The following is a 27,448-nucleotide window of genomic DNA, read 5'->3' as shown; positions in this document are numbered from 1 at the left end:
TTTACAAAACAGAAACAGAGTCACAGATGTAGAAAACAAATTTATGGTTACCAGGGGGAAAAGCAGGAGGCTAAATTGGGACATTGGGATTGACATATACATACTACTATATATAAAACAGATAATAAGGACCTACTGTAAAGTACAGGGAACTCTACTCAATACTCTGTAATGACCTATGTGGGAAAAGAATCTTAAAAAAAAAAAGAAGTGGATATATGTATAACTGCTTCACTTTGCTGTGCACCTAAAACTAACATAACACTGTAAATCAACTATATCCCCCCCCCAAAAAAAAACCCCAAGAAGATACATGCACTTTTCTTTCACTGCAGCATTATTTACAATAGCCAAGATACACAAACAATCAAAGTGTCCATCCAGGGATGAATGGATAAAAACAATGCGGTATATAGAATGGAATATTATTCAGACACTTAGAAAAATGAAATCCTGCCATTTGGGACAATGTGAATGGGCTTTGAGGTCATTACACCAAGTGAAGTAAGTCAGAGGAAAAAAACACCACATGATCTCACTTACATGTGGAAACTAAAAAAAGAGAAGAAAATTAAGCTCATAGATAGAAAATTGGGGGTTGGGGAAAAGGATGGGTGAAACTACAAACTTGCAATTATAAAATAAGTAAGTCATGGGGATATAATGTACAGGATGGTGACCAGAGTTACTAATATTGCATTGCATATTTCAAAGTTGCTAAGAGAGTAGATCTTAAAAGTCCTCACCACATGAAAAAAAAATTTTTTGCAACTATGTTTGGTGACGGATGTTAACTAGACTTATTGTGGTGATCTTTTCACAATGTATACAAACATTGAATCATTATGCTGTACACCTGAAAGTAATGTAGTTAAGTTATATGTCAATTATACCTCAATAAAAAATAATTTTAGAAATAGCTATGTTATTTAAATGTTTGTTCAAATTACTTGCTTTAATAATCTCAGATTTCTAAAAATTCCTTGTGAAATGTTTAATTCTTTCAGATGTGGTATGAGCCACGTAAATTTAGTACTACTCCATTTTGCAGTTTAGAAAATTAAAGTAGAAAGCTCCACATTCGGAAGTAACCTCACAGTCCTAGTCTTTCTTGAGCAAACCATCCAGTTTAAATTCATTCCGGTACGAGTTCACATGAGGTTGGAAAGCGGACTTCAAGCACCGAAGACACACAAGAATGAGACACTTAAGAAACGGGCCGCCCCCCCCACGCAAGCCCGCCCCGATACTGGGGGGAAAAAATCACCATGTAAGCTTTAAGACTTTCATCTGGCTAAAAATACGGTACTGGGCTGAAGACCCCTGCCCTCAGACCCCCCACCCTCCGGACTGTTCACATGGCGCCCCGAGTACAACAAGCCTCCCGGCCGCCTCCTTTTCCTTCCCTTCCCACCCCGGGAAACGCCGCGAGGCCATCCCGGCAGCGAAGTCGGTAACGGGCCGAAGCCAGGCCGAAAAGGCCCTCGCAGAAGACCCAACGGACGCAATGCCTGCTCTGCATGGTGGCAGGGAGCGCGGGCAGATTCACCCAGTACCTGTGGAAAAGGCGCTTCCCGCCTCGGAGGCAACAGAAGTGGTTCGGCCAGGAACCCAGCAAGCGATACCTACTCCTCCAGAGTACCTCTCGTTCCGCCGCAGATAAAGCGGCGCTGGGTCGGCCTCCCGGAAGCACTCGCCGAAGCTGGAAATGACGTAGGCCCGTGAGCCCCGCCCATTCCTGCTCCCGCCAGCCACTCAAGTCTTGCGAGAGGGGAGGGATGTGGAGAGAGGAACGTGGGGCCGCAGCTTTCAAGCCTCAGACCGCTAAACAGGTGTAGCTCCCAAGTAATTCACCAGGTTCAGTAAATCGTTAATAAGAGAATTACAATTTTACAGACTCTTCTCCACTGTTAGACGCACAATTAGAAAATGTAAGGCAGTCACATTTTATGCCGCAAGTGTGTTCAGCGTAATACTGTTGAAGACCCAGTAATACAGAATTGAAGCCAAATTCTGAAAAGTTTATAGCCAAGTATTTCTTAACGAAACAGGGCGGCAATTCATTTAACTCTGCAAGCGTTTAGTTTGTGAATCACAGAATTTCAATTCGGGAGAATCTGTATTTAAAATTTATGCTTAATGCAAGACAAATACTTCAGTTTGTATTTGCGTTTACGTAATCCCAAACGGTATTTCTAACTGGATTAAAGGCAGCAGTAATGTGCACAGCTGTTTGCCGTTAAGCAGTTGAACAGTGATTAAGGAGTAAATGCAAAACAACTGCAACCAACTTGAACCTCTGCGCAGGTCCACAGAGTAAACAGGTTATTTTTTATGCCATGTTTTCAGCCACTTATTGAACTGATTTCATTGGTGGATTCCCCATAACTAAAATAATTCTAAACTATGAAATACAAAGTGTGCTTATAGTTAAGATGTTTAAAATTGAAGCAGGATGAACTCTTCACCCCCTTGAATAGGAAGCAGCACCCAAACTACAGAAACAAAAGGTTTAAAACTATTTGAAAAGCTTACAAGATAAACTTTGTAAAAATTCAGTAGTGAAATGGGAGACAGAAAAATGTGACAAATGAGTCAAAACCAGAACTTTCCAATTAATTTATTTAAATTCATTAACGTTGCAAAAATACGATGTGCAACAAATCAGGACAAGTTATTGTATTCCTAACAAGTCAGAGAAAAAGAAAATATTACATCTTCTTAGTAAATCAAGACCAACCTTAGTATTTCTTACAGGGACCACATCAACATCTTGCACACACAGTCTTCAGAACTGAATTTCTCTCACTGTAAAAGGAGAGCACTAGGCTATGCAACATTATCTGAACAGTGATAAAATGATCACAGTACATTAACTGTGTCTAAATGACAGCATGTGAATTTATGGTAAGAAAAATGTGTTACTCTTTGAAATATATATCAAAGTGCATTAGTGTCTAATGAACTCTGAATTGTGTTCCATGTGCCCCAAGGGCTGTGCAAGTCAGTGCCCTGAACACCACAAATATTTACTAGCTAGTTTATGTAAATAAACTGTTTAAGGGACATAACTTCAGAAAATTCAAATACAAAAAGTGCAGTAGAGTAGCTAATTAGCATTATTTTCCAAGTTCCTCCTTAGCTACACTGAATGTGAAAACACATAAAAGTTTCAAAATGCAAATGTTTTAACCTCTTGTAGAATGTCTTATAAAATAGAATTAGACAGATATTATAATAATTCTTTAGTAACATGAAAGCATTAAACTTTGATTTTCTTCTGGTGTTTGATGTGTTATATTAAGTGCTTCATGTAAACTTTTCATAAAAGTAGTTCTCAAAACTTAAGAAATTAAGTAGATCTATCATATATAGCTGCAACAAAGTAACAGTTCTGTTCAAATTTTAGCGTCACTCCTTGCTGGTCAACACATTATTTTCAATTACCATTAAGAATTTTAAAGGATCACATTACTGGGACTCACCACTGATATGATTCTAACTCATTCAGAATCTTGGGATGGGAAGAGGGGGATGAAAGACTCTCCAGGTAATTCTTCCTTACTATTAGAACACTGAGAATCTCCCACTTCTCTTACCAGCTGACCTTCTCATGCAAGTCTAAGTCCTTAACTCTTTCTCCCAGCAACTCAAATTACGCAATCCCTGTTCCTACAAGATAAACTCTAACAGAATAGTTGGTCTAACTTTTAAGTACATTAATTCCTCTAGCTATCCCACCCTTCTGACATTTGTGATCCACTTCTCAAATAGCTATACAGGATGAGAAAAAATAGGCATGAAAACAAAACAGAATGTGGTAGCCATAACTACCTATTTTCAGTCTATTTCCTCCTCCTCCTGTAGGAGCAATGTTAGCAATTTTCCACGTATCACATGGGGAAAAGGATGAAGCTACTGTCACCTTATATACAACTTTACCAATCTCATTAGGAAACTGGACATATCCTAATGCTAATTTTTAACTATCAATTGAAGAAATCTAAAAAGCCCCTTCTCCTTTAATTCAAACACTTTCAAATTCCCTGAGCAATCACGTAAAAACAGCCAGAGTAACACAGTCATTTAAAAGAAGACTCTCAAAAAGCAGATTCCTTACCTTTTTAAATTCTGGAATTGCAGTTGAAGAAAGTCTAGCAACCTATATATACCTGTCAATCAGCAAATTTCAGTATTCAGTATAGTTACTAAAGAGTGATGTCCATTTTGGAACAATACATTAAATGTTTACCAGCTATGTCAAAAGTAACGTAACCCTACACTTTAATCTGAGCATTGTAATTGCTGACCCTCCCTGTTTAAACTTGCTTTTGTATGAAGAGACAAAGCAGAGGAAAATATGAATTTTCATTGTAAGTATTACCAGCCTTTGCCCCCTTCACTCCACAGTCTTATTCACATATTCTGTATGTAGCCTGCAGGTCTTCCTGATTGATACAAGAAATGGTACCAACCGCTGCCATGTACAGCACTCCCCTTAACAAGGACACATTCAGTGGAATCTTAGCTAACTCATTATCCCTTTATAGTTTTCTTTCTCTTACTTCCTTGTTTTGTTATCTTCCTTTCCAGGTCCTGCTAGGACCTACTTGGAATCATATTTCTTTATACTCCCCCCACCCCCAGTTAAAGACTATTAAGCTTAAACTGTGGGATCAATATAGTATCTTCCCTTGGTGCTAATAAGGAATATGACCAAGGAGAACACAATCAGATTACTTTATAAGAGAAACTTTTGACTAAAAAGAGGCACTCAGAACCTAAACACAACAAAAAATAGTGGCATAAGCATCAAATTAAACAAGTTAGAACCATGATCCCAGCAGAAAGATAAAATAACACAATTATATGTACTTTCACCTCAATCACTAATGCAAAATTAAAACTGAATGATATGGGGAAAATGTCACATAGCTAGTAATTACAAATAACCAGTTTAATAAATGCTTTTCCTCTGACCTACTTGTTATGATCTTAAGTCTCACAGCTATGAAACATTATGGGGCATGTCCCTATACCAGATTTCATCAAGGTATAGGTTAGAACAGGTATTCTTTTAAATCTAGTGATTCACAGCACATCCCTTTGGTTATATCCCAAATGGTATCACTGTTCCCTCTAAATTTTAATGTTCTGATAGAATATAGGCTATCTCTACTTTAAAAAAATATGTAGGAAAATGCACCACTTTTGCAACGAGTTGTATCTATAATCAGGGACAATGCTTGCAAATGCAAAAGTCAATAAACAGTAACGTGTTGAAACTGAAGAACTGGGTACTTAATGTGGAGGAAAGCCACCTATTTAAAAAGCTCAGCCAGGTTTGACTGAGACACAAATTTATAGATGAAAGACTACTTTTACTGATGAAAGGTCACTTAAAGCACTCTACAAATATAGACTCTAATCACAATTAAATTCAATATGATCTTTTATTCGTAAATTCAGAAGGAATGCCTAAACTGTTACTGTTAATTTGCTTTTTGAACACAAAGTATTTCTAAGATCTGAGCAAGCAATAATGGTTTTAGCTTTATTGACTATAGTGACATTAGTTCAGGATCTGCCTACAGCAGCTGGATCCAAGTGAAGTCAGGAGGCTGCTAAAGAAAGTCTCATCCTGGGAATCCTCCAGCATCTGCCATAATTGGACTTGGGTTACTGTGTCAAGTTTATGACTGAGGAGGACAAAAAGTAAAGGAAATTCTCTTTTGTAATAGAAAACTTTACACTAAAAACAGCATTGATAAAAGCCAGTCTAGGATAGAATAAATCCTAGAGGTTTAGCTCCTGCACTTCAATTTTACTACTCTTTTGTAAATTACCTTATAAGAAGGGCTGGAGTGTGGTGTGACCCTTAAATCAGGCAGGTACTAAGTTTACCAAATGTATAAGTCACACAAGTATATGACACAGTATTAGACCAACCTGTTGTTTTTGAATGATTTTGTGGGTAATTAAGTTCTATCTGGGGCATAAATACAATTTCAATGCAGAGTCAAGGTACTTACCAAATTAAACAAGGAGTTCATATGCTTACACCAAACGCAAAACACCATAATATGATGATGCTCTAAGACTTACAAAATAACTTAATTTACAGTACTGTCAACATAATTCAACAGAAAATGGGAAAACACACCTTATCTGACTGGGTCAAACACCTGATATGAGAGTATTTTGGTAAAGTGCCCACATTGAAAGTAGTTAAAAAAGCAGCCCCTATTTTCTAAAGAAAAGTAGTGACAGTGAATAACTCATCACATTCTCTGAATATTACACTGCACTCACACCAATTCAGGAGAGTGATACCCTGGACACACAGCTTATTTCACATTAGTGAACAAGCCTACAATTTTTATGAAGTTCTGACTTTTGGCCAGAAGATAAAATGTCTGATATATACATATATACAAGCCCCAATTCTTAACCTCTTAAATTCTCTAATTCTAAAAATGGCTTTTTGACTTGTCTTTATGTTTAAAAAAAAAAGTGTGCAATACACTTGTATTTGTGTCTGAATTAAGAAATAAATGTTAAGTGAGAAAAAAACTCAGAATGGTACTAATCTACTTAGATTATGTATATGACCTTTGGGTATTCATGAGAACCAGTTTAACTGTCCCTCACCTTATGAGCATATTTTCTAAGTGACCCAGGAAGTGTATTTAACCATTTACAAAAACAAATATTTTAACATGCATTTTACAAAATCATGGTCTTATTTACCTGCATATTCTTCCATAAGAAAGGTATACATTAAAAAATACTGCTCAAAAACATAAAAATATATATTATCTCTTTCCTTTTCCATTTAGGCATATAAATATTTTACTGAAGAAAATGCATCATTTAATAAACAAATGCAAAAACTGCTTTATATAAAGTGTGGTTCTCTGCTATTTAGCAATATAAAATATAAAATGATTACAATATAATTAGCTAGTAAAGAGCTAAATTCAAGAGATCTGCAAACCAGTACAGCAGTGAACAGTCCCTTATACAAAAGTCCATTAAGAAAAAGTCAAGTCAGTTTTGTAACAGGTTACATAAAAATCAGGACCAATAAATGCATTATAAATGCAAAAAAGCACTGCTTCATCAGCACATTCTTCAGTGTTTGGACTAGATGCCAAACTTACTGTTCACTTTTCGGTTCATCTTGTTTTCCATTAAGCTCTTGATCAACTCTATTTAATGAAAAACAATATAGATAATAAGATATCAGCAAATGAACAATTCTCTTTCTAAAAATAATGGCTGATTTTACCATAGATTATTATTCTGTTATAAACAAAGCTTTGCAAAGAAGCAGACATAGTAAAAAGGTTACCAAACATTTTCCCAACCAGGAAAGATAATTTTTAAAGGCAAGAGGACACTGGCAAGAATGTGATTATTGTTTTTTTTTTAAGATTGTAAGATACTTTATATACAAATGCATATAAACTTTATTAAAAGTTCAAATTACAACAGGCATATTAAAATGTTGAACTGTAGCATGGCTGAGGCAGGGAGCTAAGTGATCTGAGTGGCAGGAAAAATAATTCCCTCAAAAATGATGTTGTTAACTGAAATATTTAAATGCCACTAATGCCATCAACTGATCAACTTTTAAGTTCAGTGGTAAAAGTACATATTTATGGATGCCATAATTATTCTCCAAAATTTATTGGTACACTTAGAATGTGAATACTTTTTATTTATCTTGATAGTAAGAAGCCACAGAATTTAATAATCAGAAGTATCTAGATGTAGATTAAAAATATGATTGGATCAGGAGTGGGATGCATAGAGATCACATCAAAATTTAGGCAAGTGGGGATTAGAAGAATTATGTAATTACCACACAAAAATTATAGACAACCCTTCACAGATAATGTACAACAATCTCTTACTATTATACTTGTATATTTATATTTGTAGTAGTTTGAATCACTGATGGAGGAGAGTTTAAAACAACTTGGTATGATATATGAAGATACTTTTCACACTTGTTTCCATTACTACAATCACCTGAACATTAGTGAGTCAGACCTAAAAGCCTTGGCCTGTGGTAAAGCCAGATTAACAACATTTTAAAATATTTTTTATATTGGTAACAAAAATCTGAAAGGTACATATTCTTGATAAGGCATGCAAAACACATCAATCTTTTCAACATGTGAAATATCGGTATGAACTAATTTCATAATCACTTTATTTTTAAACTCTGTTCAAATATTTTAACAATCAACATCTACCTGGCTACACTTGCACTGAGTTATTTGAAACAAACATCTAAAACATTTAAAACTGCTATATTTCAGCACACTCAGTTTTGAACCCTTATCACCAGTACTCATAGAAATTTCACCTTGGGTAATAAGCTCCCCCATGCAGTTTCTGTTAACTTGGTTTTAAAAACATGCCCTTCTATTTTTAAAACTTGAGTGTTACCCTTTTCAAGCTGACAAGGATTTATTATTTTTCAAGGCTAAAGAAACTCTGTACAAAAACTCAGAAGTGCCTAAAAGATATATGTAATGATTCTATTTAAGATTAAATGAAACGAAAGTAAAAAAAAAAAAAATCAAGATAAAATAATATTGGTAGGTTTCAAACAATACATTTAAATAAAAAGTACAATTCTACTTTTTTTCTGATGCCTAAGTTACTTAACTAAGAATTTTGTAAAAAGGCACAACATAGCAGATTTCATCAACAAAGGCAATTCATTTTGAAATCCATGAAGCAGCTGGCTTCAAAATACTCTACAATTATAGACTACATTTTAAACTTCAGCCTCTTATCTGGCAAATTCACACCAATGTCTTGAGAGGAACGAGAAATTAGCAAGATTTAAAATCACTGTCCTTATCTCTATCTTAAAATGTTTAGCTGTAAAGTGTCACATAGAAATGTAAAGCTATGACTCTATCACATGGTCAACTGAATTCTTGCTCATCAACAGAGCCAAAATGTGTTCAAAGTTAAGAATATTCCAGCTCCAGTTCCTTACAATGGTCCAAATGATAACTACATACAAATCTCTCATCTTAACTCTTATGAGACTGTATCAATCTGTTTTGCTAATTTAGTTGTTAATATTTTAAAAATCCATTAACAAGTTAGATTTAAATCCTATAATTTTCTAAATTACTATATAAAATGGTAACTATTTTATACACTTGCCTTTCATCTTCTATGCCAAGATATTAACAGATGACAGTTTGTTATGCTCAAAGCAGAAGTATTCAAAATTAAATTAAAGATGGAAAGCAGAGTGTTTTAACTATTAAATGGTACATTGAACTTTTAGGTATTTTATCACATGTAGAATTTGACTAGTTAGCAGGCCATTTAAGCATACAAGAAAATCAATGTTGGTTAGCCAAAGAACATGTGCATTGCAAATATAATCATCAACCCCAGGGGGGAAAACTGATACATTAAAAAAGTGCACAAATATTTCAAAAGCGCAACTTAGAGATTTAAAGTATGGTGAAACTGGTAAGGTATTATAAATAGTTGGTTTTCCAAATAGTATTCTTAGGAATTTACTGTCAGTATTTATACCAAAAGCAGGGAGGAGGAGGTGTGGTCTTTATTTTGTAACTGAGATTATTATGGTGTTAAAATAGAGTGAATCCAAGCCATACTCAGCATCAGGAACTTTGGGTTCACTCTACATTTGAATCCTGGGGTATATTTATATTTACAAATGCTATTATCTTTGTCTACGAGCTAACCAACCAATAAGGAAGAGTTAGTCTGTGCAATGCAAATGGACTAGTCTAGATGCAACCCAGTCAAGGTGTGCATATACCTTTTCTGTTTCTTTTTAAACTTTTCTTCTTCATACCTTGGTAGGGAAGAGTTATTTTAGTAAACATACATGTTATGAAGATGAACAAAAACTCAAAAAAAGGCACTAAAAATAAACTCAAAAGTTTGCAGGCAAACCCAAAAATATTTAACATACTATACAGGAAGTCAGAACTGACTTAAGAAATGTGGTTTTGACACATTCAACAGACTAAAACATCACATTAATAGAACAAAGAAACATTTTTCTATATTATAGCACTGTGATACTCAAGTATTTATGTTAACAGTCTTCTACCAATTCCTTTTAGAAGTTAGATAAGTGAATTTGGTAAACAGAACAAACTCCAGCCACTGGAAAGTATTAAGATTAGACAGATATAAATATTTTACTTCCCTAATAATATTATTTGATGCCATGACAAGCTTACTCAAATTTGGAGACCAGCATGTTCAAGTCTGGAGAATGTTCCTTAGTACTAACCAATCAAGAGACCATCTCTTAAGACTGTAACTATCTTTAAAAATATAAATGAACCAAACCAGAAACAATTCCTCCTACTCAACTGATAGCCTGAAGAAAATGGTGACTTATGGGGAAAGTGTTGGAAAGTGTCTTCTTCCCCCTCTTCTTTGTTATAAAAACAAGAGCAGTTATAAAATAATTATAATATATGAAGGGAGAAAGAATGGGTACTGAAATATTTACCTCTTGCACATCAAAATATAAAGATCCAATACAATTAAAAAAATGAAACAAAACATACTGTTTTATGCATTCTGGTATTCCAACATATTCCATGGGGACAAGTTCCGCTAGTTCTGCCAAATTAAAGACGTATCTAATTTTTTGGCTGAATTTTGAGCTATGGAAAGAAATAAAGATAATTACCTTAATATTTCTGACCAACAGAACTGACAAGAAATTCATACAAGGAGTCTGTGGGGGTTTCTTTAAGAGTCAATGGTTCTCAGAAAATTACCTAATAAATGGTCTTGTAACAGCCAGAAGTGTTCTGATAAACCAAGAGGGATGTACAATAATGAGAGACTTTAGGTTTTTCCGTAACCTGGAGTTTAAAAGAAAAAGAAAAATTTTAAAGTTCTACAAATTCTAATGCTAGAAGAAAAGCTAAGACATCAGTAAGTATGTGCAAATCTATACAAAAAATTGAAAAAATCCTCATTCAAGAGATGTCATTTGGATATGATATTCCTAAAGACAACAAAAGATAACAAACAAAAGAAAATGCACTCCTGAATTCCAATGGTCCTTCCCACTGCCACAAAATGAACTCTACTTCATTTGCCTAAATTTATGTTCACAGTGTAGCCTGTTATTAAATGTCTCCTAATATACATTCACTTGTCTTCAAGACTGTCAACCAGGGGTAGAAGCCAATACTGAATATAAAAGTAAGCTCTTTTCATTTTTCAGGATGGAGGGGAAACTGTTATTAATTTCTTCAACACCATGAAAGGCACTGGGCAGGCAGAAAGGTGAGAGGAGAGATCACCACAGAACAGGCAACATGAATCAGATCTAATGTATTCTTATGGAGTCTAAAATTTTGATTAAAAGTTAAAAGCATTATCCTAGGGCTTCCCGGGTGGTGCAGTGGTTGAGAGTCCGCCTGCCGATGCAGGTGACACGGGTTCGTGCCCTGGTCCGGGAAGATCCCACATGCCGCGGAGCGGCTAGGCCCGTGAGCCATGGCCGCTGAGCCTGCGCATCCAGAGCCTGTGCTCCGCAACGGGAGAGGCCGCAACAGTGAGAGGCCCGTGTACCGCAAAAAAAAAAAATAAATTAAAAAAAAGCATTATCCTAGACAACTTAAAATGATGAAATAAAAACTGCTGTTTTTATCATCATATTTCACACTTACAGTGATGACTAAGTATTAAAAAAAAAAAAATTACAAGAACCAGCCAATGTCATGTTCAGGTATGAAGAGAAACCTGTTACTGGATCTGAGTTGATTAAACCTAGTTTGAATTAGCTGTGGTCAAATCAAACCAAATAGAGGATCAAAATTCCTTTCATTAGCATGGATGACTAACTCCCAAGAGAATACATTTCTAGAACTCATTCCAAAGAAAGATTACATCTTAAAGATTACATTACATACAAAAATATAGTTTTGTATATAGTTAATAAGCATCTTAACTAACAAAATATACTAAGCACTATAAATGAGGCAAAATCCAGAATGTAATAAAATAGGAAATGTACTAAATTCTCCATCCTTTCCCAAAATGTAAATTATAGGAAAATGTTTGATGTGGTACAAAGGAGAAATAAAGAGCTATTTTATAAGTTTGAAAATAGAAACTTGTTATGAAATTAATAAATGTAATTTCTGAAGAAATACATGGTGACTTTAAGTGGCAACAGAAATAAAATTTAATCTAATAAGGACATAATAAACATTATTCAGACTAGCTTTCCACTTGCATTTACAATACCTTCTATCAATTTGTTGATAGCATTTCCTGAGCCATCCCAGACTGGGCATTTTTCTTCGAGTTGTTGCACCATTTAAATAAACGATCATGTAGTTTTCTGCTACTAACAGCTCCAAAGTGCCAATAACGTACCTGTACAAATAAAGTCTTAGAAACACTGCTATGCAGAACCAAACCAGCTTATCCAAATAACACAATTCCCTTCCCTCCCCTTCAGTGAGAGCAAAAATTTAAAACAGCATTAGTTGGTATTATGGTTATTTAAAGAAAAAAAGTTCTTTTCTTTTAGAAATACATCTTAAAATGTTTATAAATGATATGATGTCTGGGATTTGCTTCAAAATTATGCCTTGGGGAGGTATTTGTGGGAATAAAGTATAAACTGATAATTGTGGAACTGGGTGATTGTTAAACAAAGAGTTAATATACTTCTCTCTGCCTTTGTATATGTTTGAAATTTTCCCCAGTAAAGCACTTAATGTGTCCTCAAGTGTAAAATGAAGTTGGAACACATAATCTGTAGTATCTCTTCCAGTTTTAAAATGACAATTCTTCTGTTGAGTTGGAAAATGGATAGTTTTTATAATGCCAAGGGATAGACGTAAGGAATCAGAACTAGGATTATTTATATTGGGTTGGCCAAAAAGTTCCCTCAGGTTTTTCTGTAACATCTTACGGAAAAACCCGAATGAACTTTTTGGCCAATGCAATAATTTCTACCCAGCTAAATAAAGTTCTCTTCCTTAAACTGGAGATCTAATGTACTCAATTCTGTCCAAACATTTTTGTGATGATCTACTTACTTAAAGAGATTGTCCATCAGGTATCTATAGTTAGGTTGACCACTTTCAGGCATAAAACAGACAGCAAACACAACAATGGCATTTAATCCATCCCCATAATATCCTGAAAAAGAAACCAACATGATTATACTCTGAAGATGTTTCAGGGGATATCATTTATGGTTGATAAATTATAGTGGTGCATGTTCCACACATTTCTGAATCAAAAAGTATGTTTTTTTTTGTTCTGACCCTGTATAGTCTTACAGAGCTCTTTAAATCCTCTCTTCTCAAAAAGAGAACAATAAAATTTAAAGAGGAAAGAGTGGCCATAAAAACCAGAAACCCACTTAAATTAGCATACTCAGAAAGCTGCCTTATTTTAGCAAGTAGATAATAATCCAACCAGATACAACATCTGCAATAAAACATTCTTATGCAACTTCTGCTTAAAGTAGTTGCTCTTTAAAAAATAGTTTTACATTCAACGATGTCTAGCATTTTGTAGCTTTTAGGGTATTAAAAAGAAAAGATTATGTCTGACCTAAGTCTAAGTGAAGAAAAACAGCACTAAAATATACGTTTTAATTACAATCTCTAAAATATAAATGTTTTAATTCTCATATAGATATTAAGCTGTAACCAGCAACAAATACTTCCGCTTTAATTTTCATTCCTATTGTTTACAAACATGCACTAAAAAGGAACATTTCAAGTACATTAGAATATTCACTACCTTTCTTAATCCCTTAGTCACAAAACACCTTGTGGTAACTCAATAGGATAAAATGGCCCTAATTATGTTCTCCTAAAAAAATAAAGTGCTATTTCTCAAAAATATTAGGTTTAAACAATGAGGCAGGTCTCACAACTTGCTTCCAATGAACTAGATGAATTAATACATGTCTGTGGACTTCGTGATCCATATTATCCTGTTTTCTTCACTGAGTAAGACTAAATTAGGCAGAATAATGTAACTGCAAATATTCAAGAGATTTGCTTTCAGATGAATGAAGACTACAGAAATAAACAGAATGCATTTGGCAGAGAGTAAATTAAGCAGAAACGACTATGTGAAAAAACCAGTCTGCTTGACCTATGTGGCCCCCTGTCCTGAATTAGGAGGATTTCAGGTAGTATGACATGCTCTATAGAGGTGTATTTTGACTACCACTAACATTCTGGTGCTATTTACACAGTGACTATGTAAACTTCTACATACAAGACAGTCAGACTGATAGATGTTATAACTGCACTTCATAGCTTTTCCTATTTGACTTGTAAATTTCTTAAGGAACAAAGCCTTATTTTTATATATTCCATAAATATGCAAAGTGGGTGTTCCAAAAAAAAATGTGGAATGAACTGTCTACTTTGTGTTAAAGCTAAATGATTTGTTCAGGGTTTTAAGGCAAATTAAGATTCATATTTTAAAGGGCCAGGTTGTATTTATAAGCGCAAAAGAGTATAAGAACGTTCACAGGGGACTTCCCTGGTGGTGCAGTGGTTAAGAATCCGTCTGCCAATGCAGGGAACACGGGTTTGATCCCTGGTCCTGGAAGATCCCACATGCTGCAGAGCAACTAAGCCCATGCGCCACAACTACTGAGCCTGCGCTCTAGAGCCCGCGAGCCGCAACTACTGAAGCCCCCGTGCCTGGAGCCCGTGCTCCACAACAAGAGAAGCCACCACAGCGAAAAGCCTGTGTACTGTAACGAAAAGTAGCCCCCACTCGCTGCAACTAGAGAAAGCCTGCGCGCAGCAACGAAAGAAACCTGTGTGCAGCCCAACACAGCTCCCCCCACCGCCAAAAACAAATGAATGGCAAAGACAAAAAAAAAGTGTTCACAGCAGTTTTAATCATAATAGCTCAAACTGGAAAATAACTCACAAGGCCATCAAAATAGTGATGGATAAGCAAACCGGCAGTAACAAGGAATGAACTATGGATACATGCAACAACATGGATAAATGTCAAAATCATTATGCTGAGTGAAAGTAGACAGAGTGTAAACTATGATTCCAGTTACATGAAATTCTTTAACAAGCAAAACTAATCACGGGGTAGGCATTAGAATAGTGGTTATTGGAGAGAGGGTATTCATTGAGAGGGAGAACCAGAGAATTTTCTGGGGCAATGAAAATGTTCTGTCTGTCTGGGGGTGTAGATTTTAAGTGTATATAGTTCTATGGGCATTCATCAAAGTTCAGTGAACTGTACACTTAAGATTAGAGCATTTCTTGTGAAATAAGTCAGACAGAAGAATGACAAATACTGTATGTTACTTGTATCTGAAATCTAAAATAGCTGAACTCACAGAAACCGAGACTAAAGTGGTGGTTACCAGGGGCTGGGGGTAAAGGGGAGATGTTGATCAAAGTAAAAACTTCGAGTTAGAAGATGAATAATTTCTGGGGATTAATGTACCAATAGTGACTATAGTTAACAATACTGTATTATGTACTTGAAAGTTGCTAAAAGAGTAGACTAGACCTTAAATGTTCCCACCACAAAAAAGAAATGGTAATTATGTGATGTGATACAGGTGTTAGCAAATGCTATGGTAGCAATCACTCGCAGTATATAATGTGTCAAGGACTTTCCTGATGGTCCACTGGTTAAGAATCCGCCTTCCAGGGACTTCCCTGGTGGTCCAGTGGTAAAGAATCCACCTTACAATTCAGGGGACTTGGGTTTGATCCCTGGTCAGTGAAGTAGGATCCCACATGCTGCGGGGCAATCCGCGTGCCTCAACTAGAGAGTCTGCGTGCCGCAAACTACAGAGCCCATGTGCTCTGGAACCTGCGTGCCACAACTACAGAGCCCAGGCGTTCTGGAGCCTGCTCACCACAACTAGAGAAGAGAAAACCTGCACGCCACTGCTGGAGAGAAGCCCACGCACTGCAACGAATGATCCCGCGTGCCACAACTAAGACCCAATGCAGCCAAAAATAAACAAAATAAATAACAAATAAAACTTTTTTTAAAAAAAAGAAAGAAAAAGAAAAAAAAGAATCCACCTTCCAATGCAGGGGACGCATTTTCAATCCCTGGTTGGGGAATTAAGATCCCACATGCCGTGGGGCAACTAAGCCTGCGCGCTCTAAAGCCCACATGCCACAACTGAGCCCGAGGGCCACAACTAAAGAGAAGCCCACATTGCAACGAAAGAGCCCACGTGCTGCAACAAAAGATCCCACGTGCCGCAAGTAAGACCCGAGGTGGCCAAATAACTAAATAAATATTAAAATTAAAAGAAAATATATATATAACATATCAAATCAACATATTTTACACATTAAACTTACACACTTTGTCAGTTTTATCTCAATGAAGGTGGAAAAAAAAGGAATATACAAATGCTACAAAAAAAGGATTAGAGTAGCTCACTGTATATAAATTATAAATGGATAAAAAAGGGAGAAAGTCCCAGTTTAGGGGTGTCTAGGGATAAGGGTGGAAGGAGACAGTTTTCACCGTACACTCTTACACCTTTTGAACTTACTGTATGCACGTGTTAACAATTTTTAAATGTTGGCTTAGCCTTTTACTTCAAACCTGTTACATTTCTAAAAGAACATGATGTTTATTATGCTTTCAAAATTATGTAATACCTCAAAGGAGAGATTCTCTTAAGCATTCAGATTTCTGATATTGTATTAAAAAATCTAAAACATCTTTGGTAACCATTACCTCCATGGCTAATAACTTTTTTATAGGGTTCAATTGCTTTCATGTCAACCCTGTGGTCCTGTTCTCCAATTCTGAACATACGCCAGCGTCGTCCATCTTCTTTTTCCTCTGCTGCTGTATATTCAGTAATTGAGCCTTTCCTAATAACTTCAGTAGTCTTGGGTTTCGGAAGATCATCTGTCAAAATAAAAGGTTTTTGAATCACAGATTGTTATTTATAAAATAAAAATCAAATTACATGTTAACCACTTTACTATCGAATTAGATTGTTCAGAGAATTTTTTTTATTATACCTGCTGTGGAATTTTATTTATTTTTTAACTTTTTATTTTATATTGGAGTATAGTTGATTAACAATGTTGCGATAGTTTCAGGTGTACAGCAAAGTGACCCTTTTCCCATTTAGGTTCTTACATAATACTGAGCAGAGTTCCCTGTGTGTGGAATTTTAAATATTTCTTCTGTAATAGAGGAAAAGGCTTATTCTTGATATAAGGCCATTTTGTTTTTTGGAAATCATGGTTCTTTAACTTTTTTTGAATTGCTTAATTCAGAAAGGACCTAATCGCAGTACAACGTACATCCACAAATTCAGAAACGTTAATTCACACAGCCATCAAAATCTTAGTACACTGGCCCTACAATGCCTTTCCAGATTCTATTTACAACACTGTCCTTGACACACAGTTACCACTATAGGTTACTTAAAGCAACTCTCTGGGAGCCAATGTTTTTTGTTGTTGAGCACATAAATTATTCCCCAAACATTATAATACCAGATAGAAAGTGGTTAACGAGTCAATGATTATTTCTCATTTGATCAGTCTTATAAAGCAGAAAATTATTGATAATATTCTGACGTGTACATGCAAAAGTCTATTTTAAATTGACATTAGTCAAAGCACAAGCACCAATGATTAGGTATAATTTACATTTTAAGATTGCACTTTAGCTGATTTTTAATGAAGCAATGATTTTCGAAATTTTAGTATCATAGTCCTTACCAAAAGATGGGGGAAGGGGAAACCTACTGTATGTTAGTTGTTTGTTTCCAAGACAAAGCTGTTAACGGAAAATATCCTTCCAGGAAATGACTACAGCAGCATTAAAGAAAGAAGAGACAAAACACATAGGCAGAAAACTATTTCAGTATCTTTATAAAATATTGCTTATTACCGGATTGAACATTGAACCAGTGAAACAGGGAAGAAAAAAGGAACAGAAGATAACAGCACATTAAGGATCTTACTCTTTACTGCAGATAACATACCTAGTGATAAACACTGCTTTGAATGAAAATCACTTTAAAGATGAACTAAACATATATAAATTATTAACAACTATAAAGATACTGTAGACAGCAATTATCTAATTAAAGAAAGCATGCAAAGCAAAACACATGCCAATTCCTTTCAATTCCAAATAACTAATGATAAAGAATATAAGGGTGGAGGCTAGGAGAATACATTAATTCAAGGTAGTTGTTTACAAAGTGCAGCACTATCAGGCAAACCTATTTTAAAAAAAAAACATCCTCAAAAAAAAAACACTCCCTTCAGAACTCCCTCTCTGCAAATTCTTAACTACTGTTAGCACATTCCCTAAAGCATAAGTTTCTTCAAAGCTTTTCTTCTTAGTTATCTACTGAATAAAAGAACATGCCATAATTATCAAGCAATATTGGGAGCAACATGGAAAAACGTACGTTTACAGCATTGGGCAATTAAGAAAAAAATAGAGCCACATGTGTAATCTACTATAAACAGTTTTGAAAGCCATCGTATTCAGTGTTTAGCCGAATTTCATATCTTTGCAACAAATATATGAACTTTAGAAAGTATAACATTTCAACAAAATCCCTTAGCCACTGATTTTTTCAACAAAATCCCTTAGCTGGTTCATGATCAAGTTTTAAGTTTTTCCAATTATCCTAATATGAAAATGCTACTATGTATGTATATAAACACGAACATTCATTAATAAAAGTCAGGTAAAAATAATGAAACACTTACCTTCCCACTCAAATTCATTACTGTCCTCCGATGGTGTGTCTAAGTCATCTAAGTCAATCTCCCCGCTTTCATCCAAATCATCTGACCACACAGAGCCATCACTAGGATCCAGGGTTAGGCTAATGTCAGGAGCCATTAGTTTCTTTCTCACTTTATTGCCATTAACTTCTAGTGAGCCTGGAATGGGTAAAAAAAAAAAAAAAAAAGGTGAAAGATATATTTAGAAAAAATGCTTAGATGTATAAACTGAATAAGAGAAAAACTTTAATCACTTTATTCTTGAGAAAATAACATTAATTAAACACAATTCCAAAGCACTTATTTACAAACTTTGGATTTTGATCACTATTGCTTCTGTATCACAGCAAGATGACACATCTCAGCAAGGATATGCCTTTTTAAATAACAGCAGCAGACCTTATAGTCACCTTTTACTATTAAAAACGATTTCCTCTCACCCCTTTATGGTTGAAATTTCTAAAACCCAAAGGTATGTTTCTGGAAAGTATTCCAAAGCAATCCAAAAACGCTTTCCTAAACATTCAAATTACCCTTTGGCACCCTATGATGGAATAAAAACTGAGTATATTTTTTATCTTGACAAAGAAATGTGTTCAAAAAATAGCACAGTTAAAGTCTATCACTAAGTGTCAAGTTCTTACCAGGCTGACTCTCTGGTCCAGTTACAGCTAATATATCTGCTTCAATACTATCATCTTCCGGTAAAGGTCTAGAACACACAGACACAATTTTTAACCCAGAAATTTAAAAAAAATTTTTTGAAGTTCAAAGATCTATTAAAATAGCTTATAGAAACAATTATGTGGAAAACTGAATAAACCAATGTTTCTTAAGGTTTAGTAATTTACAAACCACTGTCAAAGAAAATTTTCAGACTGTCTGAATTGACTGACATATTTACATAAACAACACATAAAAGTAGATATATATTCCTTATGTAACTGCTCTTAAATACAACTACAAAACAAATTAAAAAATCATTAATCTACAAAACAAATATATTTCAAATGCATGAATTTAATGTGATGCATGATACAATGTATAATGAAGCTGAATTGTCACTCACAATGGGAATATGGTAATGATGATTACATATTTTGAGCTCTGCATTTATTACTATTATCATGCTATGCTATGCAATGACTCAGTACTCTCACCAGCTGTCCATATTCCAACTGCTAAGGAACCTTCTTATGCACTGGGATGGTCTTCTGACCAAGATGGCATGGAAGCATCACTTAAATATAAAGTCTGCCTTTGCTCTTTTTCTCTTAACCCAACTGGTGCCAATACAATTGTAAACACAAATGCAAATGTGTCAAGGTAGCTCGCCAGATAACCTAGAAAGCTCTTCCTTGGTTACTTAACAAGCTTTTTCTCAAAATAAAAGCATACAACTTAACAATTCCTATAGACTTCTAAAGACCATCTTCCCCTAGAAACCCCTCAGACTCTTATTACCAGTATTAAATGAATACTTTGCAACACTGGGTTTCTTTAAGAAGCCTGATATTCATTTAGTAAGTCAGCAATCCCCAACCTTTTCGGCACCAGGGACCGGTTTCGTGGAAGACAATTCTTCCACAGACAGAGGGGCAGTGGGGGGATGGTTCAGGCGGGAATGCGAGTGATGGAGCGGCACTGAAGCGGCAGATGAAGCTTCACTCACTCGCCCTCCGCTCACCTCCTGCTGTGTGGCCGGGTTCCTAACAGGCCACAGACCAGTAGTGGTCCGTGGCCTGGGGGTTGGGGACCCCTGTAGTAAGTGACATCTCAATAAAGAAACTGTGAAGTTTTGTTTACTTGTTTTCATTTAAAAGCATTGCTCACATTGGAAAATCTTCATCTTGCCATTCTTCCTTAAGTTCAACACCTTCCATCCTCAGCCTGGACTCAATGTCAACTACAAGCTCCTGATAACCCAGAGAGCCAAGGTCCTGTAAAAAACGAAAAAAAAATTTATAGGCTTATTTTTCACTTTATCTGCTGAAAAGATGCAATAATCTTATACCTTAGTTCATACTTCCACCCTGATCATGAAATAAATTTAGTTGGTTGCAACTACAACTTTTTTCCCCCAAGAATTAGAACAGAAAACAGAGTGTATATATTCCAGTAATTACTGTTTGTAATAAGGGTATTGTGCAGTGAAGTACCTGCTTCCATTTGCATATATGCATGTGTGCCCCAGGACACGATTTAAAATTTATTAGGTACTGTAAATTATGTAAAAGCAATTTGCGGGATGGGGGGCACAAATAATAAAAGTAAATAAATATATGCTCTATTCTACACCCATAATTAAACTTTCTGTCCTTCGGAGAGAGGTTAATTCTAGAAATTGAACACTAGGTAAATAGCATTTACACTCACTTGATTCAGCAGAGTCCAAGTGGTGTGCTGTCTCTTATATTACTTCTCTATAGTTCCAATGACATAATTCCTGAGCCACTTAAAGAAGGCTATTCAGTACCTGTCCAGTAAATGAATTATGCTACGTTCTGATTTGCTTCATATCTATAACAAGCTTTTCTCATGTAGTTTAGCATGAGTTTTCAGACACTGAATTTGGTGAATATTTCTATTCACGCAACTCCATGTTTTAACTTAGTTTCAGTTTTTCCAAGAAAGGATGTGGGTGTTACTATCCTCAGTTTACAAAATGAAGGATCTAGAGTTTGGTATGGTTGATGGAATAAGAAATACAGGTTTAAGTATATTATTTAAGAAGTCATTAAGATCAACTGGTTAACAGTGCAACAAAAATCGTGACAACTTTAGGGGGCAAGAGGTATAAACGGAATATTTAGTTCACTTACATTAGAGTAAGTCAATAGATGTCTAAAGTTATCTTTTAAAAACGAAGTAAAACATAGATGTCTTAAGAGATAGAAAGTATTACTAGTTATCACTAGCAGTTTTAAAACAAAGTTAAAAGTGGTTGACAACAGTGGAAGAAGAAATAAGGTGGGAGGGGAAGAAGATGCTATTCATGGTAAATCCTTCTAAATTATTTAACTTTTAAAACCATGTATGTATAAATTGTGGTCATATTTTATGGTTGCCTTATCTGCTGTGTCATTACAACATTCAAAAGATACACAAAGTTGTACCAAAAAACCATTATGTTCCAGAACAACAACAACAAAATTACATTGGAAATTTTCTAAAGTGTTAGATTTCACATAATAAACTACATTCATATCTCTGCCAAGACTGGGAGGCTCTTTTCCCAGTTTGAATTCTTACTTATGCTCAAGAGATTTCAAACATTCTCAAAAGGTCTAAATTGTTGAGGAACCACTTGCAAATAGAAAAAAGCAAATGCTGTCTTTTCTTCACCAACATGTTTGCTGGGAAAAGTCAGTTAATTTATACATAGGAGTAAGGCATTTTTAATTCTCCGGGAAAAACTGAGCCAGGCAATTTTGAGAAATGAATGGAAAACACACTTAAAATATAATAATCTTGACTTATTTAGCAGTTTCTCTGCTTCTGATACATAACCTATAAAGTAATCTGACACACCTTCAAAGACCACTTCATAGACTGTTCTCTGACAGCAACTCTTACTCTCTGTAGAGAGGAAGACAAACAAAAAAGGGATACCTACTTTAACAAATAATTTTCTATTTAGAACACAGAATTATTAGAAAAGACCCCCAAATTATGATCAATAAAACCCAAATACTTAATACTTATTACTCTAGAATTCATGTTCAAGTGAGAGTGCAGCATTCTATTACTTAAGGTTGAAAACTGACAGTCTATTCCAACTTTTATAACTTTTTTTCTTTTTTGGCTGCATTGGGTCTTCATTCCTGCGCACGGGCTTTCTCCAGTTGCAGTGAGCGGCAGCTACTCTTCGTTGAGGTGTGCGGGCTTCTCATTGCAGTGGCTTTTCTTGTTGCAGAGCAAGGGCTTCAGGAGTTGTGGCTCACGGGCTCTAGAGCGCAGGCTCAGTACTTGCGGCACACGGGCTTGGTTACTCCACGGCATGTGGGATCTTCCCAGACCAGGGATCGAACCCATGTCCCCTGCACTGGCAGACAGATTCTTAACCACTGTGCCACCAGGGAAGTCCCTCAACTTTTAAATTCATTACACTTCTCAGTGTTTTTTCAAATCTTTGATACTCACTATGAAGTGAATTAATGTTTTTTCCTAGATTCAATAATCAGAGCTTTCATTATTTAGTTTCACATTTTTACTGGGTGTTGGAAAAATAATAGGATGTTCTGAGTGTTTTTTTCAAATACCCCACATACTCAGAAAAACATTTAATATTTCAAAAATATAAGCGGTGACTGGAAGTTGCTACCACTATACTCCCAACATCTAGCACAGTGTCCGGCACATAATGGGTCTTTAAACATTAGTTAAATTTAAAAATAAACATTTAATTGTAAGGTTTAACACTGAATAGTAACCATTTGTTTTGCTCAACCTGTTAAGTTTTTTTTTCTAATTAAACTACATAAATAGTCTCCCTGTTTAGTTTTACCCCTCAAAAAGAGTAGTGAAAATATTTGGGGCAACCTACATACAAGCAGTGTCTATTTCTGTTGGTAAAATTATTCCTCGTTTGTAAGAGAAAATACATACCCTGTGAAATTCTAAAAGATAAACCATGTCTTTTAGCTGCTTTACCACTTGAACAAGTCAACCACGTGAAAATACTTCTCTAGACACAGGCAGCCAGTCTGTCAGCTCATTTAGCTGACTCATTCAACTTTTACTTTAATATCATTGAGTCATGTGATGTTAATACACCCCAGCATATGGACATGGATATTTAGTTTGGGGATAATTAATTAAGCTAGTTAAACGAAACCTAGGAGGAGAGAGAAATACAGATTCACTCTTAACCATTTCATCACAAATTTTAGGGGAAAAGTACACTAGGTAAAGTTTAAATGACAGAGAGAGGACTGTTCTTAGAAGCACATTATCAGCAGCTGTAAGAACAGGAAACAAGACAGGAGCAACATAAGCACAACTACTCTGAAGGAAATCAGGATGCTGCTGATTCACAAGTTAATCGTGGCTGTTTCCCGTTTTTTGTTCATTGATTTGGTAAATCAGAATGGGGAAGTAATACTTTAAGATGCCAACTGTTAAAATAACCAAATGCAACAGGAATACCCTGATTTCTCAACAAATGTGTGGTAGTGGTGGTACATCATTACTTATGCCAGTTAGCAGTGGAGGTCACAGAGACAAATTCAAAAACAGTAGCTGACCTCAGTGAGGTGCGGTGGTAAATTCAACCAGGATGAAAACGGGGATTTCCCCATGCAGCCTAACAATACAAGCAAAAATTGAATATTAAGATAATATTTAGAACTGCCTGAATTATAACTTACAATTTTACATGACAACTTTACTATTATGTAGTTTAACCTAGATGCTGGAATAGGTGCTAATAACCAACATGTATGCTGAAATCAATCTGGCAAAAGGAAATGCTTAGGCAAGGCTTTCACATCCCCATTTAAAGGAAAAGGCTTCATTCTAAATATTTATGTTCACTTTTTCCTGTGAAGCTGGCAATGCTGGTAGCACTACAAGAAAATACTTTAGGCCCAGCCTATGTGTTTAGGAAGGTCACCAAAACACCTGTAAAAATCCTATATGCTTGTCATTGTTTCCTTGAGAGCAGAGACATGCAGGTTGTTAAGAATGAAATGACACAAAGATATCATATCGCCTCACACTTTAGGACGGCTATTATCTAAAAGACCAGAAATAACAAATGTTAGCGAGGATGAGGAGAAAAGGGGATCCTTGATGGGAATGTAAACTGGTGCAGCCACTACGGAAAACAGTAAGGAGGTTCCTCAAAAAATTAAAAACAGAACTCCCATATGATCCAGCAATTCCACTTTTGGGTATTTATCAGAAGAAAATGAAAACGTTAACTGGAAAAGATATCTGTACCCTCACATTCACAGCAGCATTATTTACAATAACCAACATATGCAAGCAACCTAAGTGTCCATCGATGAATACACACACACACACACACATACACACACGCACACAAAGGAATATTATTCAGCTATTTAAAAAAAACTCTGCCATTTGCAACAACATGGATGGACCCTGAGGGCATTATGCTAAGTAACATAAGTCAGACAGAGAAAGACGAACACCATATGATCTCACTTATGTGTAGAATCTTTAAAAAAAAAAACCAAAAAACAAAAAAACAGAAAAAAACCCAACCCCCCCAAAACCAAGCTCATAGATACAGAGAACATACTGGTGGTTGCCAGAGGTCGTGGGGTGGGAGGTGGGTAAAATGGATGAAGGGGGTCAAAAGGTACAAACTTCCAGCTATAAAATAAGTCAGTCCTGGAAATGTAATGTACAGCATAGTGAGTATAATTAATAAAACTGTATTAGATATATACAAGCTGCTAAGAGAGTAAATATTAAAAGTCCTCATCACAAGAAAAAAAAATTTGTAACTAAGTGTGGATGTTAAGTAGACGTATTGTGGTGATCATTTTGCAATATATTCAAATATCGAATCATGATGTTGTACACCTGAAACTAAAAAAATGTCATGTCAATTATATATCTCAATTAAATGTGACACCCTATCAGAAATGTTAACACAAAATTCAAGAGAAATTACAATAGTGCTGTTTCTCAAAGTTGTGACAATAAAGCACAGGGTAATTATTCCAACTATACAAGGTACATTATATTATCAGTATGCAGAACGTACTGGAAATGCTCTGAGACCTTTAAGAAGATTAAAGTCTAAAAACTGATCTGTAACACTTTTCTGTGGAGTTACAAATATTGGATGTAACATAAAATTATAACTTTGGAATATTATTATCATCACATTATACTAGCACTCTGCTTTATAGGATGCAAACTTCACATGGCATTTTTTGATCCACTATCAGCCAAGGTTAAATTATCGGATCTGGCTACACATATACTTCCTTTTTTAGATGCCTTTCTCCACTACTGCTCCTTCTACGAGCATTACACCAGAAGGAAGAGAACTACTTTCCTAAAGAGTGCTTTTCCCCTTTACTAACCACTTGTACATCCATCATCCCATGCGTCCCACCCAAAAACTTTGTGTCGTATAAAACACTGATGTTATTACACCCATTTTATCTTATATATGAGGCAAATAACACTACATTCTGGTTTCCAGATTAGACCTAGACTGTTTCTAATACAGTACACCGCCTCCAGTTCACTGGCAACTTTCTACAGAATAAGCCTGCAATGCCAGATATGGCTACACTTAGCTTCAAAGGTCCTGTAATGCCTAAAGACTACAATAGCACAGACTTATGATGATCTAGTTCAAGCCCCATGTTTGCAGAAGTGGACCTGTCATACTTCCTGTCTAAACCCAACAATATTAGGCTGCAATAGAGGAGATCATGAAAATCAAAAAGATTGTGTGGAGAAAATGTAAAATGATAAGAACTAAGGAGAAGATATGCAAAATCGTAAGAAAATAGTCTGTAGGGTAACTAGACACGGTAACTTCAGTTATAATTTTGAGGAAACAACACCCATTTACAAATGGCAGAAATTCTTATATAATTTTAGAGAAAAAATACGTTTAATTTAAAAAATTAAGTAATTAAGCATTAGGAGAAATAGCCTTTTTTTAAAACTCCGAAAAAAAACCCCCACCACCAAAACACAATCACACTTCATTAAACTAACTACATGCAAGGCGCTTCGACTACCTAGATGACAAAAGCCGTGCTCTCAAAGAGCTGCCCAGAACAGGGAAGACCAAGGGGGTTTCAAAGCAACGTATCAGACCCAAATACATTTCTGATTTAATAGGAGTTGCTCTAGTAGATCTCCAGGGGCATCAAGAAACTCAAACCACTTTTGCCAGGTACGGAAATAAAAGGCAGTGTCTGAATCCACGCAGGAACTGGGCTTTTCACATATCAAGGTCCATTAAAGCCCTGATTACAGATGCCGCTTCCGTGTCTATATTCCCGGAGGGTGTGGAGCACATTAGACATCCAAGTTTCTTTGTTCTGCACCAGGACCAACGCTGGTGACAAACAAGGGACCAACGTGCCCCCAGAGTGGGATGTGCAGAGGGGCAGAGAAGAGAGCACCACCCCTACAAACGGAAAAGGGGTGGGAGAAGGGGGGACGCAAGGGTGGCAAAAAGCAATCAGAAGCCTGGCCAAGGGCGGGGGCCTAAGCGGGGCGGGGATCCGGGAAGTGCCTCCGGGCAGTTTCCGCGGCGCCTCCTACAGCGGATACCGCTCTGGGCTTCCCTTGTCGGGCGGTCCGGGATACGCGCCCCTCGGACGTCCCCCCCGTCCACCCCAGGACTGTTCCCAGCTCAGACCCGCCGTGCCCAGCCTTCCCGACTCGCACTGACCCCGGAGGAACCCTTGGCCTCCTCGTCTTCTTCGCCCCTCCAGGCCGGCGACGCAGGGCTGACGGCCAGGTCGCAGAAGGTAGCGCCGAGCGGAGCCCGCTCCCCTCCGACGGTGAGACCCGGGCCCAGTCCCTCAGCCACAACGGCAACAGCCGACCCGGATGCAGAGAGCTGCTCCGGAGGAAGTGACAACATCCCGACCTTCTCCAGACGCCGCAGCTGGCGGAAGCCGAGGCGGAGCCGTGGCGTC

General features: G+C 36.3%; 1 protein-coding gene across 13 annotated transcripts; it reads right to left on the bottom strand.

The window, feature by feature from the left end:
- Positions 1-2,605: 2,605 nt before the first annotated feature.
- BNIP2 (BCL2 interacting protein 2) lies at positions 2,606-27,448 on the bottom strand. 13 transcript variants are annotated; one of them, XM_033437043.2, is made up of 14 exons: positions 27,199-27,415; positions 22,332-22,379; positions 20,634-20,740; positions 19,445-19,512; positions 18,783-18,959; positions 16,771-16,947; positions 13,098-13,200; positions 12,295-12,441; positions 10,812-10,898; positions 10,596-10,694; positions 9,830-9,865; positions 7,164-7,211; positions 4,121-4,172; positions 2,606-2,808 (listed from the first exon to the last, which is right to left on the bottom strand). In XM_033437043.2, the coding sequence occupies exons 1-13, from the start codon at positions 27,391-27,393 to the stop codon at positions 4,163-4,165; spliced, it is 1,302 nt and encodes a 433-aa protein (XP_033292934.2). In that variant the 5' UTR covers positions 27,394-27,415; the 3' UTR covers positions 2,606-2,808; positions 4,121-4,162. The 13 variants fall into 13 exon arrangements, 12 of the variants coding, with proteins under 12 accessions (XP_033292934.2, XP_049561958.1, XP_033292933.2 ...); XR_004485809.2 differs by having other exon boundaries at positions 4,121-7,211; positions 27,199-27,414; XM_049706001.1 differs by having other exon boundaries at positions 2,606-4,172; positions 18,783-18,950; positions 27,199-27,424.

This window comes from Orcinus orca, chromosome 2 (assembly GCF_937001465.1).
Source record: "Orcinus orca chromosome 2, mOrcOrc1.1, whole genome shotgun sequence".
NCBI classification, from domain to species: domain Eukaryota; kingdom Metazoa; phylum Chordata; class Mammalia; order Artiodactyla; family Delphinidae; genus Orcinus; species Orcinus orca.
The sequence above is the reverse complement of the archived record's forward strand: the minus strand, read 5'-3'. Positions and strand labels throughout refer to the sequence as shown.